This window comes from Bufo bufo, chromosome 2, assembly GCF_905171765.1.
Source record: "Bufo bufo chromosome 2, aBufBuf1.1, whole genome shotgun sequence".
NCBI lineage: Eukaryota > Metazoa > Chordata > Amphibia > Anura > Bufonidae > Bufo > Bufo bufo.
Genome location: NC_053390.1, coordinates 489,675,810 through 489,689,682, shown reverse-complemented (window position 1 = coordinate 489,689,682; position 13,873 = coordinate 489,675,810). Strand labels below are relative to the sequence as shown.

Below are 13,873 nucleotides of genomic sequence, written 5' to 3'. Positions count from 1 at the left end.
TATCCACATTTGTTTGCAGAGCACTTGTCATGCTCTTAACCACATTTTGATGGCATTTGCAGCCCTCTAGCCCTGTCCATGACGTTTTTACAGCCATTTTAGTGCTCAAAAGTTCGGGTCCCCTTTGACTTCAATGGGATTCGGGGTCAAGTTCGGGTCCCGAACTCGAACTTTTTTCCAAAGTTCGGCCGAACCTGTCGAACCCGAACATCCAGGTGTCCTCTCAACTCTACTTGTAACGTCCCCCCAAAAATAAAATGTCATTCCCAAAATGATCCTAACATGTAGTAGACATATGGGCAATGTAAAGTAATAACTATTTTTGTAGGTATTACTATGCATTATAGAAGTAGAGAATTTGAAACTTGGAAATTTGCAAATTGTTTTAAATTTTTGGCAAAGTTGGTATTTTTTCATAAATAAAAATTATTTTTTTTAACTCCATTTTACCAGTGTCATGAAGTACAATATGTGATGAAAAAACATTCTCAGAATGGCCTGGATAAGTCAAAGTTATTCACACATAAAATGACACTGGTCAGATTTGCAAAAAATGGCCTGGTCCTTAAGGTGAAAATGAGCACGGTCCCTAAGGGGTTAAACAATGATAATAAACTGCTACTTGGCTGAGCTTACAGTCCGCAACTTCCACATATAGTTTGTCAAGAAAGAGGCCCGTGCCAGCTTCTCCTTCTTGATTAGGTAGCTGCAGCAGGGAATGGTTGTTCCGAGCAACACAGTGCTAGTGTATTCCACCTTTCAATTTACCAGTTGGTTTCTTCAACAATGGCCACTTTTTTTTACCTCTGCATATGTTGCACACTCTTGGACTATAGCTTTCCTCCCCAAATAGGCTTTCCATGAATCTTCCACTTGTTGACTCTCCAACTGTCAGTGTAGATCACCAAATTGTCTTCTTGGTTGTCTAAGATGACCATTGCCACTGCTTGTAATTCAGCAAATTGGCTGGATCCTCCTTTGACTCGGGCCATGCTTTTGGCGCAGCCAACTGATTAAGCAACTCAGCCACAGGTGTCCATTGACAGGTTATAGACCACTTGGGGATGCACTGCCATGCACACCCAGCCTCAGCTACTCACTTCTCACTCCCTGGCTGACAGCTTTCTCTGCCTTTATCTATTCTATACAATTTCTTTGTAGCCTTTCGCTTCTATGTCCCTCACTCTAGAATAGAAGTTTGATTGTGATTGTACACGGTCCCCAATATTGTTTTCTGTCAGACACTGTATAGACCCATCCATCTTTATTCACAGCCCACCGCAGAATGATGTTCTGCTCCTTCTGCAAGGGCACCTCCTTGCCAGGTGCAGTACTAATTGGCTCATTCAGGCTGTCAGCCTGTGAGCCAATGATGGCAAGCCACCCCCCCCCACACACACTTCTTTAAGATCATATGAGCATCCTTCTTTCTCTCTAATGCTTTTTCCTGTGCAGTAAAATGTGCAGTAAAATGGAGCTGTGTGCCGTTTTACTGGATTCGTCCAAAAGAAACCGGAAAAGCTTAGCTTCTGGTTTGTCGCAGACCAAAATTTGGGGATGTTACAAACTGATAGACTCTTCTCTACTATTACCTCTATGGGGATTTGCTCTGGTAGACAGGCTTGTGGACGCAGTATAGAGGCAACGACAACGTCTTTTACTTAAACAGTTCAGTGTTTATTCACACAAGGATAAGTAAAACGTCAGTTTCAAGGAAAACAGTCACTTTGAGTCTGGTGTTTGTTCACATCATGCAGCAATGCAGAAGTCCTTGGACATAGCATAAACCATCTGCTCTCACGCCAACAAGGTAGCAGGCCTTTACCCAGGCCCAAACTCCCAGGTCCCAACACAGAGACTGACAGAGCTTCACTGTCAGAGAGGAGTAAATTCCTACCACCTGACAGTGCTGCCTGTGTTTTATAGCCCAAACCAAGACCCGGCCTGGAACGTGGGGACCAGCCACCCACCCTGCACTTTGGCAGGCTCCCAGTAAGAGCCGGCCCAGATCGGCTTTACAGCCATACTAAATACCGAAACCATTTTAGCCAGCACTAGCTGCCACTGACACATGAAATTACCGGCTCTTACCTTACCGAGGCCAGGAATCTCGATGACACATACCTTCCGTCAATAAAGGACCCTTGCGTCTTCCTACACCTCATAAAATGACACATGTCAGTTTTGAAAAATGTGACTCTTCCCCGTTACTGAGGCTCTTTTAGCTCAATATGTGTTGAGAAATTACCTGATGATTTAGTACCTGTACTTAATAATTAGAGTGAAGTTATTAAAAATTTTATTCACCTGCTTGTTATTACAGCTGGCTTGGACCCACTGTGCCACTGACCGGCTATACCCTGGAGGGGCGTGACCAAGTGACTACCTGGTCTTCACCAGAGCCTCTTATGGTGAGGATAGGCCTGGACTATAGGGTAGACACAAGGTACCACTCCAGAGCAGTCCCCGAGCAAGTGGCAGCTGACCAGGGGGTCAGAGATACCGGTGCAAATCACCGAGGGGAATGACGTAGTCAGGTAGTCCGGAGTCAAGGCAGGCAGCGATCAAGAAAAATCCATAAATAAAGTCCAAGGTCATAGGCAGGCGGCAAACAAGCAAAGTCTGTTGAATTAAGAAGCAGGGTCCGATACACAGAAAAGTAGAACTACAAAACACCTTCACACCAGGAACTAGACAAGCTAGTGACCAAGATTGCTCAGGCGCCTTCCTGGGGCAGGAAGTGCCTTTAAATACTTCCTGCAACCCAGCCATGGGCTGGGGAGATAGAGGGCATGTACGTGCTGCCTCACAAGGGAGGAGAGACACGCCCATGCACGCCGTAACCACTGTACAGGATTCAAGCAGAAAGTAAGCTCTGGAATAGATACAACAGTTACAACGCTACCTGCTTCCCGCACTTGTCAGCACGGTGCACGGCAGAAGGAAATGAGGGAGCCCAGCACCTGTCCCAGCAAGTAGGGCCAGCAGCACAGGTACAGACAGCTGGGCTAACACTGCTTCGCCGAAGTTCACAAAGAAATTCAATTTGTTATGACTTTGTCATGAATCGCATTCCATTATACTGTATTTAACGGGTGCAATGATTTGGAACGGTGCCCCTTCATTGAACCCCTCAGATGCACATTCGACGCTGATTGCAGCATCTGACAGTCACATTCACGCCTTTTAGGGGTTAATCAGGGGTCAAAAACAAAAAGATACATACTCACCTCATCCATTTGCTTGCCAAATCGTACGCACGCTGGGAGTGCCAGAGTGGTGAGGTCACATGTCAGCGCGCAAGAGATTTGACTCGTTTTCTTCAATCAAGATGGCCACGATGGCCTCTTCATGAGAAAATGGATGAAGTGAGTATGTATTTTTAAGATTTTTTTACTGTCATTTCAGGAAAAATTTATTCATTACCACGAAAAGCGAGGAAATTCAGCTTTGTGACTAATCACATTTTTCCTGGAATTCTGATAGAAATCCACTTTGTTTACTTTGATTCGCTTAACACTGTTTACAATCATTCTGCCCCTGCTGTAATGATGCTGACTATTTAATGTGTATGGTGACCTTTCAAATCTCCCTTGATGGCTGATGTGGGGAGAGCTAAGAGTCGGTCATGTTTGATTTCAAATGCACAATCGTTTAGTTTTTAGTACATAAGCTCCTTCCAGAGTAGTCAGACAGTAGCTTTTACCCTTCTCCCTATTCAAACATATTCATGCTATGCAGCATTGACTGGTTAGGGTGAGACTGTGCAGGGTACACACTCCCAACTGGTTAACACCCCTCAGTACCTTTACTGCAGATTGTTAGCAATTCATTCATAACTTCTATTAATGAAATAATGAAGGAATGGCACAACACAGTCAATAGATGCTCCAGAGTTGTTAGTACATGGGGAATGCATGTAGCTTTTAAAACAAGCATGTCAGGAGCAGTGACAGGTCCTCTTTAAAGGATATGTATACTTCTTATTATTGCATTGTACTCATTTTGAGCTAAAAATAATTTTTTCAATAGGTTTTTATTAAAATTCTCAGCCCCTTTCTCTGTACTGTCTTGAGATTCTCTAGTAGCATGCTCTGACCAGCTAGGCAGCTCAGATGATGGGCTCCTTATCTCTGTACTCTGACCTTATAAACACTCATTACAGCTCAATTCTTATCTTACTCGCAGAAAACTCAAATCCGACAGTATATTCTAACACAGAGGCGTTCCCATGGTGATGGGGACTCTTCAAGTTAGAATATACTAAGAACTGTGTACATGACTGCCCCCTGCTGCCTGGCAGCACCCAATCTCTTACAGGGGGCTGTGATCCGCACAATTAACCCCTCAGGTGCCGCACCTGAGGGGTTAATTGTGCATATCATAGCCCCCTGTAAGAGATCAGGTGCTGCCAGGCAGGAGGGGGCACACCCCCTCCCTCCCCAGTTTGGGCCAGTGTGCCCCCCCTCCCTCCCCATCCAGACGTCATCTCTTTCAGGGCCAGTGTGCCCCCCCCTCCCTCCCCTGTATTACTGTACATTCATTGGTGGCCAGTGTGCCCCCCCTCCCTCCCCTGTATTACTGTACATTCATTGGTGGCCAGTGTGCCCCCCCCTCCCTCCCCTGTATTACTGTACATTCACTGGTGGCCAGTGCGGCCCCCCCCTCTCTCCCTCCCTCGTATTACATTCATTGGTGACCAGTGCGGCCTCCCCTCCCCCCCTCCTAATTAAAATCCCCCCCCCCATCATTGGTGGCAGCGGAGAGTTCCGATCGGAGTCCCAGTCAATGTGCCGCACAGACCTTTCACTTACCAGTAGGAGGAGCGCCCAGCCGGTCACAGACAGCGAAGGTAGGTATAATGCTTCTAAAATTGCTAAGTAACCATGGCAACCAGGACTGCAGTAGCGTCCTGGTTGCCATGGTTACCGATCGGAGCCCCAGCAATTAAACTGGGACTCCGATCGGAACTCTCCGCTGCCACCAATGATGGGGGGGGGATTTTAATTAGAAAATTAGAAGGGGGAGGGAGGGGGGGCACACTGGCCACCAATGAATGTAATACGAGGGAGGGAGGGGGGGGGCGAACCTGAGGGCAGCCCCCTGTAAGAGATCGGGTGCTGCCAGGCAGCAGGGGGCAGTCATGTACAAAGTTCTTAGTATATTCTAACTTGAAGCGTCCCCATCACCATGGGAACGCCTCTGTGTTAGAATATACTGTCGGATTTGAGTTTTCACGATCTAACTCAAATCCGACAGTATATTCTAACATAGAGGCGTTCCCATGGTGATGGGGACGCTACAAGTTAAAATATACCATCGGATTGGAGAAAACTCCGATCCGATGGTATAATAGGGACTCCTGACTTTACATTGAAAGTCAATAGGGGACGGATCCGTTTTCAATTGCACCATATTGTGTCAACGTCAAATGGATCTGTCCCCATTGACTTGCATTGTAAGTCAGGATGGATCAGTTTGGCTCCGCACGGCCAGGCGGACACCAAAACGCCTTTTTCCTTAATGTCCATGGATCCTCCAAAAATCAAGGAAGAGCCACGGAAGAAAAAACGGACACGGATCACGGAAATACGGAACCTGTTTTTGCGGACCGCACAAAAAACCGGTCGTGTGCATGAGGCCTTATCCTGCAACAAATATGGCTATATGAACTAAATTTGAAAAAGTTATGGCTACTGGAACGTGGGGAGGTAAAAATTAAAATGCAAAACCAAAAATGGACCCGGTACTTAAGTGGTTAAAGACCGGGAGCATTCACTCTCAACTGTGTACCTGCTCCCCCAGCGAGGATCAGGGGAGCCAGTGTGTGTAGCAACCTCTGTACTCAGGAGTGGTACAGGGCTGCCGCACATTTGCTCCGCTCCTTCTCTTCTGTGCCGCCGGCGCCCTGCGATAAGTTCGGAGCGAGGACGTGCGCTGCGTCTTCGTCTCCAGGGCAATGGGGGCCGGCGTCCAGCGCTCCCATGGTTATGGTGAGGAGTCTGAGTGCCGAACTGGGCACTCGGCGCTCAGCAGTATGCAGGCCACATCACATGACTCCTTCTCTCCCCTATTTAACAGGCAGCCTGCTGGCCACAGGTTGCCTGTGATTAAGGTCCTATACCTTGTGTATATCCCTCTTTGTCATTGCTACTTGGTATTTGTATTTTGGCTCGTTTTTTGACTTTGTCCCTCGCTTGCTCCTATTGTCCGGTATCTCCTGGTATTTGACTTCTGCTTGTCTTTGACTTATCCCCGCCTGCTCCCTGTGTCTTACTTGCTTCTCCTGGTATTTACTCCCAGTTTGTACATTGGCGCTGCTTCTGCTTGTTCCCTGGTACCGCCTTGACCTTGCTAGTTTGACCGCTCTGTGTTTGTATGTTTTGTTTGTCTCTCCCACACTTACTCAGGTTAGGGATCGCCGCCCAGTTGCGCTCCATTACCTAGGACGGGTAAGTGCAAGTAGGCAGGGACAGAGGTGTGGGTGAAGTCAGTTTTGCACCTTCCCCACCCCCTTCTCGTGACACCCTGTCTGTGGCAGGGCTCTGTAGAAACATAGTGTAATTCTCATAAACTATATAAGAAACAATATGAGAAAAGCAATCTAATGATTGCTTGTTATAGTTCCCAAAAAGTTTTTAAAAATATAAAAATACACTATACAAATCGTGAATAAAAACTGAATGCAATGATGTGGAGGCGCCAACTTCTAATATTTTATTCAGAATAGAACATAAATCACGGAACAAAAGTTTAAACTGAGAAAATGTACCATTTTAAGGGAAAAATATGTTGAATCAGAATTTCATGGTGTCAACAAATCCCAAAAAAGGGACAAGGCCATTTTCACCACTGTGTGGCATCTCCCCTTCTTCTTACAACACTCAACAGACGTCTGGGGACCGAGGAGACCAGTTTCTCAAGTTTAGAAATAGGAATGCTCTCCCATTCTTCTCTAATACAGGCCTCTAACTGTTCAATCGTCTTGGGCCTTCTTTGTTGCACCTTCCTCTTTATGATGCGCCAAATGTTCTCTATAGGTGAAAGATCTGGACTGCAGACTGGCCATTTCAGTACCCGGATCCTTCTCCTACGCAGCCATGATGTTGTGATTGATGCAGAATGTGGTCTGGCATTATCTTGTTGAAAAATGCAGGGTCTTCCCTGAAAGAGATGACGTCTGCATGGGAGCATATGTTGTTCTAGAACCTGAATATATTTTTCTGCATTGATGGTGCCTTTCCAGACATGCAAGCTGCCTATGCCACACGCACTCATGCAACCCCATACCATCAGAGATGCAGGCTTCTGAACTGAGTGTTGATAACAACTTGGGTTGTCCTTGTCCTCTTTGGTCCGGATGACATGGCGTCCCAGATTTCCAAAAAGAACTTTGAATCGTGACTCGTCTGACCACAGAACAGTCTTCCATTTTGCCACACTCCATTTTAAATGATCCCTGGCCCAGTGAAAACGCCTGAGCTTGTGGATCTTGCTTAGAAATGGCTTCTTCTTTGCACTGTAGAGTTTCAGCTGGCAACGGCGGATGGCACAGTGGATTGTGTTCACTGACAATGGTTTCTGGAAGTATTCCTGAGCCCATTCTGTGATTTCCTTTACAGTAGCATTCCTGTTTGTGGTGCAGTGTCGTTTAAGGGCCCGGAGATCACGGGCATCCAGTATGGTTTTACGGCCTTGACCCTTACGCACAGAGATTGTTCCAGATTCTCTGAATCTTCGGATGATGTTATGCACAGTTGATGATGATAGATGTAAAGTCTTTGCAATTTTTCGCTGGGTAACACCTTTCTGATATTGCTCCACTATCTTTCTGCGCAACATTGTGGGAATTGGTGATCCTCTACCCATCTTGGCTTCTGAGAGACACTGCCACTCTGAGAAGCTCTTTTTATACCCAATCATGTTGCCAATTGACCTAATTAGTGTTGATTGGTCTTCCAGCTCTTCGTTATGCTCAAATTTACTTTTTCCAGCCTCTTATTGCTACTTGTCCCAACTTTTTGGGGATTTGTTGACACCGTGAAAATTGGAATCAACGTATTTTTCCTTTAAAATGATACATTTACTCGGATTAAACGTTTGATCTGTCATCTACGTTCTATTACAAATAAAATATTGACATTTGCCATCTCCACATCATTGCATTCAGTTTTTATTCACAATTTGTTTAGTGTCCCAACTTTTTTGAAATCCGGTTTGTAAATTAATCTCCCACCTTTCCCCAAAATTAAAATACATAAATAATAAAAAAAATTAACCATCATGGGCATTGTCGTGTGCAAATATGCTTCTACTATTAAAATATAAAAAACATTTATCCCATACGACAAATAAATAAAAAAAGGCAAAATGGCTTCACCTTCCACAAAAATTTTAATGAAAAGTGATCAAAAAGTAAAACAAACCCCAGCATGGTATCAATGAGAAATACAGATCGCTCCACAAAAAATGAGTCCTCATACAGTGAGAATATGGCAATGCAAAGAAAAAACTTTCCCAAAGTTTTTTTTCATTGTTTTCAGTATTAAAATGGAAGAAAAATTATACATATGTGGTATCATTGTAATCGTACTGACTGACTCAGTTTTACCGCATAGGAAATGGTGTAAAAAGAAACCGCATAAAACAGTGGTGGAATGTCTTTCGTTTATTTTTAGTTTTTTTTAATGGTTTTACCCAATTTGGAATTTATTTTCGGCTTCCCACCACATTGTATGCAACCGTAAGTGGTGCCATTAGAAAGTGCATCTTGTCCCTCATAAAAAAGCTATGTGAATTAAAAAATAAAGTTATGGCTTTGGGAGGGCTGGGAGTGAAAAACGAAAATGAAAAAAAAAATTGAAAATACCCCAGTCTTGAAAGGGCTCAAAAGGTGTTTTTGAACAATTAGTAATTGAGACATAAGATCTGCATTCCACGAAACAGGAAATTACTGTCTGATGGTTGCTGAAGGCAATTTTTAGTAAGGGCTCTTGCACACAACCGCATGTATTTTGCGGTCCGCAAAACACTGATCCACAAAAGAAATGCATCCATTTTTTTTGAAGATCCATTGTAACAATGACTGTCCTTGGACTTGCGGACATACGGAAATGGAATGCACACTGTCATTTCCGTTTTTGCAGACCCATTGAAGTGAATAGTTCCACATACAGGCTGCAAATAAAAACGGAACGGAAACTTCAAGAAAATACGGTTGTGTGCATGAGCCCTAAGAATTTTCCACTTCATCTTCCTCATTATAATACACCTCATGTTTTATTCAGCCCTGAAAGCAGAGGATGGGAATGAATACTTCATTAATGGCAAACCTCCACCAGATACCACAAAGAAATTTGATGCTGCTGGGACCATATTCCACTATAGAAGACCTCAGAATGAGCCAGAGTCACTTGAAGCTTTAGGACCCATTAATGCAACACTAGTTCTGATGGTAAGAAAGAAGTTAATTGCTCTCTCTCTCTCTCTCTATGGTGATAGGCATAATTTGTGGGACATGTCTAATTTCTTGATATAAAGCCTGCTGCATAAGTATGAGTCTTACCTCTTTGTTCACATTTGGCAGATTTGTTGCATAAATTTCTGTAACTGTTATTTACATCTGAATGGGTTTGCACAAATTCACGTACATGCTGCAGAAGCATCCCCTATTCTAATATATAGGATGTATTTATAGTTGCAGACATATCTGCAAAAAATCTGCTGTGTGTGAATATAACCATATTTCTTACAGGTTATGATGAGAGAGGAGGTATTTGGTATTCGCTACAGGTTTAATGCTCCCATCAATAGACATACACAGACCGGGTACAGCTGGCATCTCTTACCATGGACTAAATGCTCTGCACTATGTGCTGGAGGTATGCTAAAGAACTATTTAAACATATAAAAAAATCATATGTACTAGTTTAATTATTTTCAACAAAATTATCTCAACAGGGGTGCAAATGCAGTATGTTGTTTGCAAAAGACTGTCGGATGGATCTGCAGTGTCTGATGACATGTGTGACACACAAGACAAACTACAGGAAAAGCAGCGTCTATGTAACACTGAACCTTGTCCTCCTGAGTGAGTGAGATTTTTTTATCACTGGAAAAAGATTTTAGGATTTTTACTGTACATTAACATGTTGACTAGGAATGAGCAAAATTCATATTTTGAAGTTCAGGTTGGGGTATATGCTGAATTGCGTTATGGATTCCGTTACCACGGTCCATAACACAATTCCATGATGGAATGCATAATGGAATGCCTTTAGAGGCATTTCATTATTTATTTGGTCATAAATAACGGATCCGTCCGGTTTTTGTTATGCTGGAGTCCTCTCCTGCATAACGGAAACTAGGGGTGGGCGATATGGCCTAAAATCTATATTGCGATATAATTTTAAGCATGTGCGATATGCGATATATATTGCGATATATTGTTTTCTATATTTGGGGGGGCGTGTTTAAACTTTTTTTTACTTTTTATTTAATAACTATTAGTCTCCTTAAGGGCTAGAACATAGAACCCTTGTCATATTCACCCTAATAGAGCTCTATTAGGGTGAATAGGACTTTACACTCTCCCTGCTGCCCTGTGCTTTGTGCACATAACAGCAGGGAGCTGATCCCCCTCCCCTAAATGGTGCCATCCACAGATCCCCCCCCCTCACCTAAACGGTGCCATCCCCAGATCCCCCCCCTCCCCTAAACGGTGCCATCCACAGATCCCCCCTCCCCTAAACGGTGCCATCCACAGACCCCCCCCTCTCCTAAACGGTGCCATCCACAGATTCCCCCCCTCCCCTAAACGGTGCCATCCCCAGATCCCCCCCCTCCCCTAAACGGTGCCATCCACAGATCCCCCCTCCCCTAAACGGTGCCATCCACAGACCCCCCCCTCTCCTAAACGGTGCCATCCACAGATTCCCCCCCTCCCTAAACGGTGCCATCCACAGACCCCCCCCTCTCCTAAACGGTGCCATCCACAGATTCCCCCCCTCCCCTAAACGGTGCCATCCACAGATTCCCCCCCTCCCCTAAACTGTGCCATCCACAGATTTCCCCCTCCCTAAACGGTGCTATCCACAGATTCCCCCCCTCCCCCTAAACGGTGCCATCCACAGATTCCCCCCCTCCCCCTAAACGGTGCCATCCACAGACACCCCCCCCTACCCTAAACGGTGCCATCCACAGACACCCCCCCTACCATAAACGGTGCCATCCACAGATTCCCCCCCCCTCCCCCTAAACTGTGCCATCCACAGATTCCCCCCCCTCCCCTAAACGGTGCCATCCACAGACACCCCCCCCTACCCTAAACGGTGCCATCCACAGATTCTCCCCCCCACCCCCCGCGGCGCTCACAGAAATACATTTAAAAACGAATCAGTAACTTTAACTTTATTCATTGGTGATCTCTTTACTGTATACCTTACTAGGTCTTAGCTCCGGTAACAGCAGGCAGTGCGGGCGGGCGGCGCTCACTCACTGACGTCACGCGCCTGCGCCGCCTAGTGGGAGGAGCAGGCGCGTGACGTCAGTGAGTGAGCGCCGCCCGCCCGCACTGCCTGCTGTTACCTGAGCTAAGACCTAGTAAGGTATACAGTAAAGAGATCACCAATGAATAAAGTTAAAGTTACCGATTCGTTTTTAAATGTTCTACTGTCAGCGGCGTGGCCCTGTATGTTCTAACCCCCAGGCAAGCGTCCCTGTCACCATGGGAACGCCTGGGGGTTAGAATATACCATCGGATTTGAGTTTTCACGCGCTCACTGAGATCGTGAAAACTCAATGATTTACTGTCAGTCCCTCCCCTCCTCCTCTTGTCATTGGTGGTCAGCGGCAGCCGCGCACAGTGGGGAGGGAGGGACTCTCTCCTTCTCCACTGTGCCGACTCAGGATCATATCGCGGTCCTAGGCGATATGCTCAAAATCCATATCGTGGCACAAATTTATATCGCATATCGCCTATATCGCCCACCCCTAACGGAAACCAGACGGGTCTGTTATGCAGGCCATAGACTTCTATTATACAATATCAAATACAATGTCATTTCATGTCTCAATGTTAAATAATTTTATGAAACACCTGATGGTCAAGCCAATCACTATACTCAGTTTATGACCACATATGGGTTGTTGCTATCTTCAATAAAATATGTGTAACACATTTCGGGGTCTATTTTCTCCGTCACCCTTTCTGAAAGTGAAAAATCTGGGCTAAAGCAAAAATTTATTTATTTTCACAGGTAACAGTTTCTAAATTCTATGAATTGCCTGTGAGGCAAAGTGCTCACTATGCGCCTTGATGAATTTGTTGAGTGTCATTTCCAAAATGGGGTTACTTTTTGAGGGTTTCCATCGTAGAGGTGACATAGCTCCCAAAAATCATTCCAGAAAAATCTGCCGTCCAAAAGCCAACTGGTACTCCTACCCTTCTGAGCCCTGCTGTGTACCCATACAGCAGTTTATAACCACATATGGGGCATTATTATATTCAGTAAAATATATTTTGTAACAAATTTTGGTATGTGTTTTTCCCTTTCACCCCTTCTGAAAATGAAAAATCTGGACTAAAGCAACATTTTATTGGATAAAATAAAATTTTTCATTTTCACAGCCAAAAGTTTCTAAATGATATGAAATGCCTTTTTGGGGATTTCCACTGTAGAGGTGACATAGTGTCCGACTATGTTAGGGCATCTTCTAATGATGCATAGTGCCCAATAACCATTCCAGCAAACTCTGTCCTCCAAAAGCCATATACTGCACCTTCCCTTCTGAACCCTGCCATTGGAGTGTAAACAGCAGAATTAGAGTAGTCAACATTGAGGTTTGTTTTGCTGTTAAAGGGGTTATCCCATGACTAATGTAAAAAATGAAAATTAGACATCATATAGTACCCGACAACCTCTTTCTAACAAAGCTAGAACCAGCCCTGTACCTCACCTGGGTCCAGAGATCTCCCCATTCATTGCTCTGCTAGATTTATATCAAACTGACAGCTCAAGGGGAGTGTCTCTTCTGTTGCAGCTAAGGGGGTGTGTCCATGCTCTCCCTCTCACAGCTCAGGAGGCAGATGAAGGATGAAACTGGGCATGTGCGGCCATCTCAGTGAACAAGACAAAGAAATAGGGAGAAAAAAAAACTGCAGGTGGCGCGATACAGATACATTTTATTGAGTAACTCACAGTGGCTATGCTAAATTTTTAATTACATGCAATTATAAAAGTATTCAGATCCAGGTGTTGGTTTGAAAACTGTAGAATATTTTTTATGGGACAACCCCTTTAACCATTGTTGTGTTACAGGAACAAATGGAAAATCTGCAAAAAATGTTTATATTTCACCTCCATTTTACTTTAATTACTGTGTAACACCTAAAGATTATAAAACAATTCTAAAACCAGTTTATAATAATTTGAGGGATGTAGTTTCTAAAATGGGGTCAATAATGAGTGGTTTCCATTATACAGTATAAGCCCCTCAAAGTCACTTCAGAAATAAATGTATCCTAAAAATGTTCTTGCTTCTAAAATTATAAACCATCTAACATCCAGAAAAATGACATTTGCAGAAAGCCATTAAGACTTAATCTGTTCTGTTATACTTAGACACTATGCTTCTGACTCATTGTCAACAGGCTGTCTATATACAGACGTGTTTATCTAGTTCACCTGCTGTGCCATTAAAGGGGTTGTCCGGGTTCAGAGCTGAACCCGGACATACCTCCATTTTCACCCAGGCAGCCCCCCTGACTTGAGCATGCTCCGATGCTCTCCTTTGCCCTGCACTAAATCGCACAGAGCAAAGGCATTTTTAGGAGTTCCGGTGACGTACCGGGGCTCTTCATGGGGCTGGCAGG

The 13,873-nt window shown here is 44.5% G+C and overlaps 1 protein-coding gene across 1 annotated transcript in view; it reads left to right on the top strand.

Moving 5' to 3' along the window:
• LOC120990945 (A disintegrin and metalloproteinase with thrombospondin motifs 6-like) overlaps positions 1 to 13,873 on the top strand; it is a 452,812-nt gene that overhangs the window by 236,265 nt on the left and 202,674 nt on the right. The window contains exons 4-6 of the mRNA XM_040419836.1: positions 9,288 to 9,454; positions 9,755 to 9,881; positions 9,961 to 10,090. Coding sequence (XP_040275770.1) covers positions 9,288 to 9,454; positions 9,755 to 9,881; positions 9,961 to 10,090 — 424 coding nt within the window. The remainder of the gene's footprint in view (positions 1 to 9,287; positions 9,455 to 9,754; positions 9,882 to 9,960; positions 10,091 to 13,873) is intronic.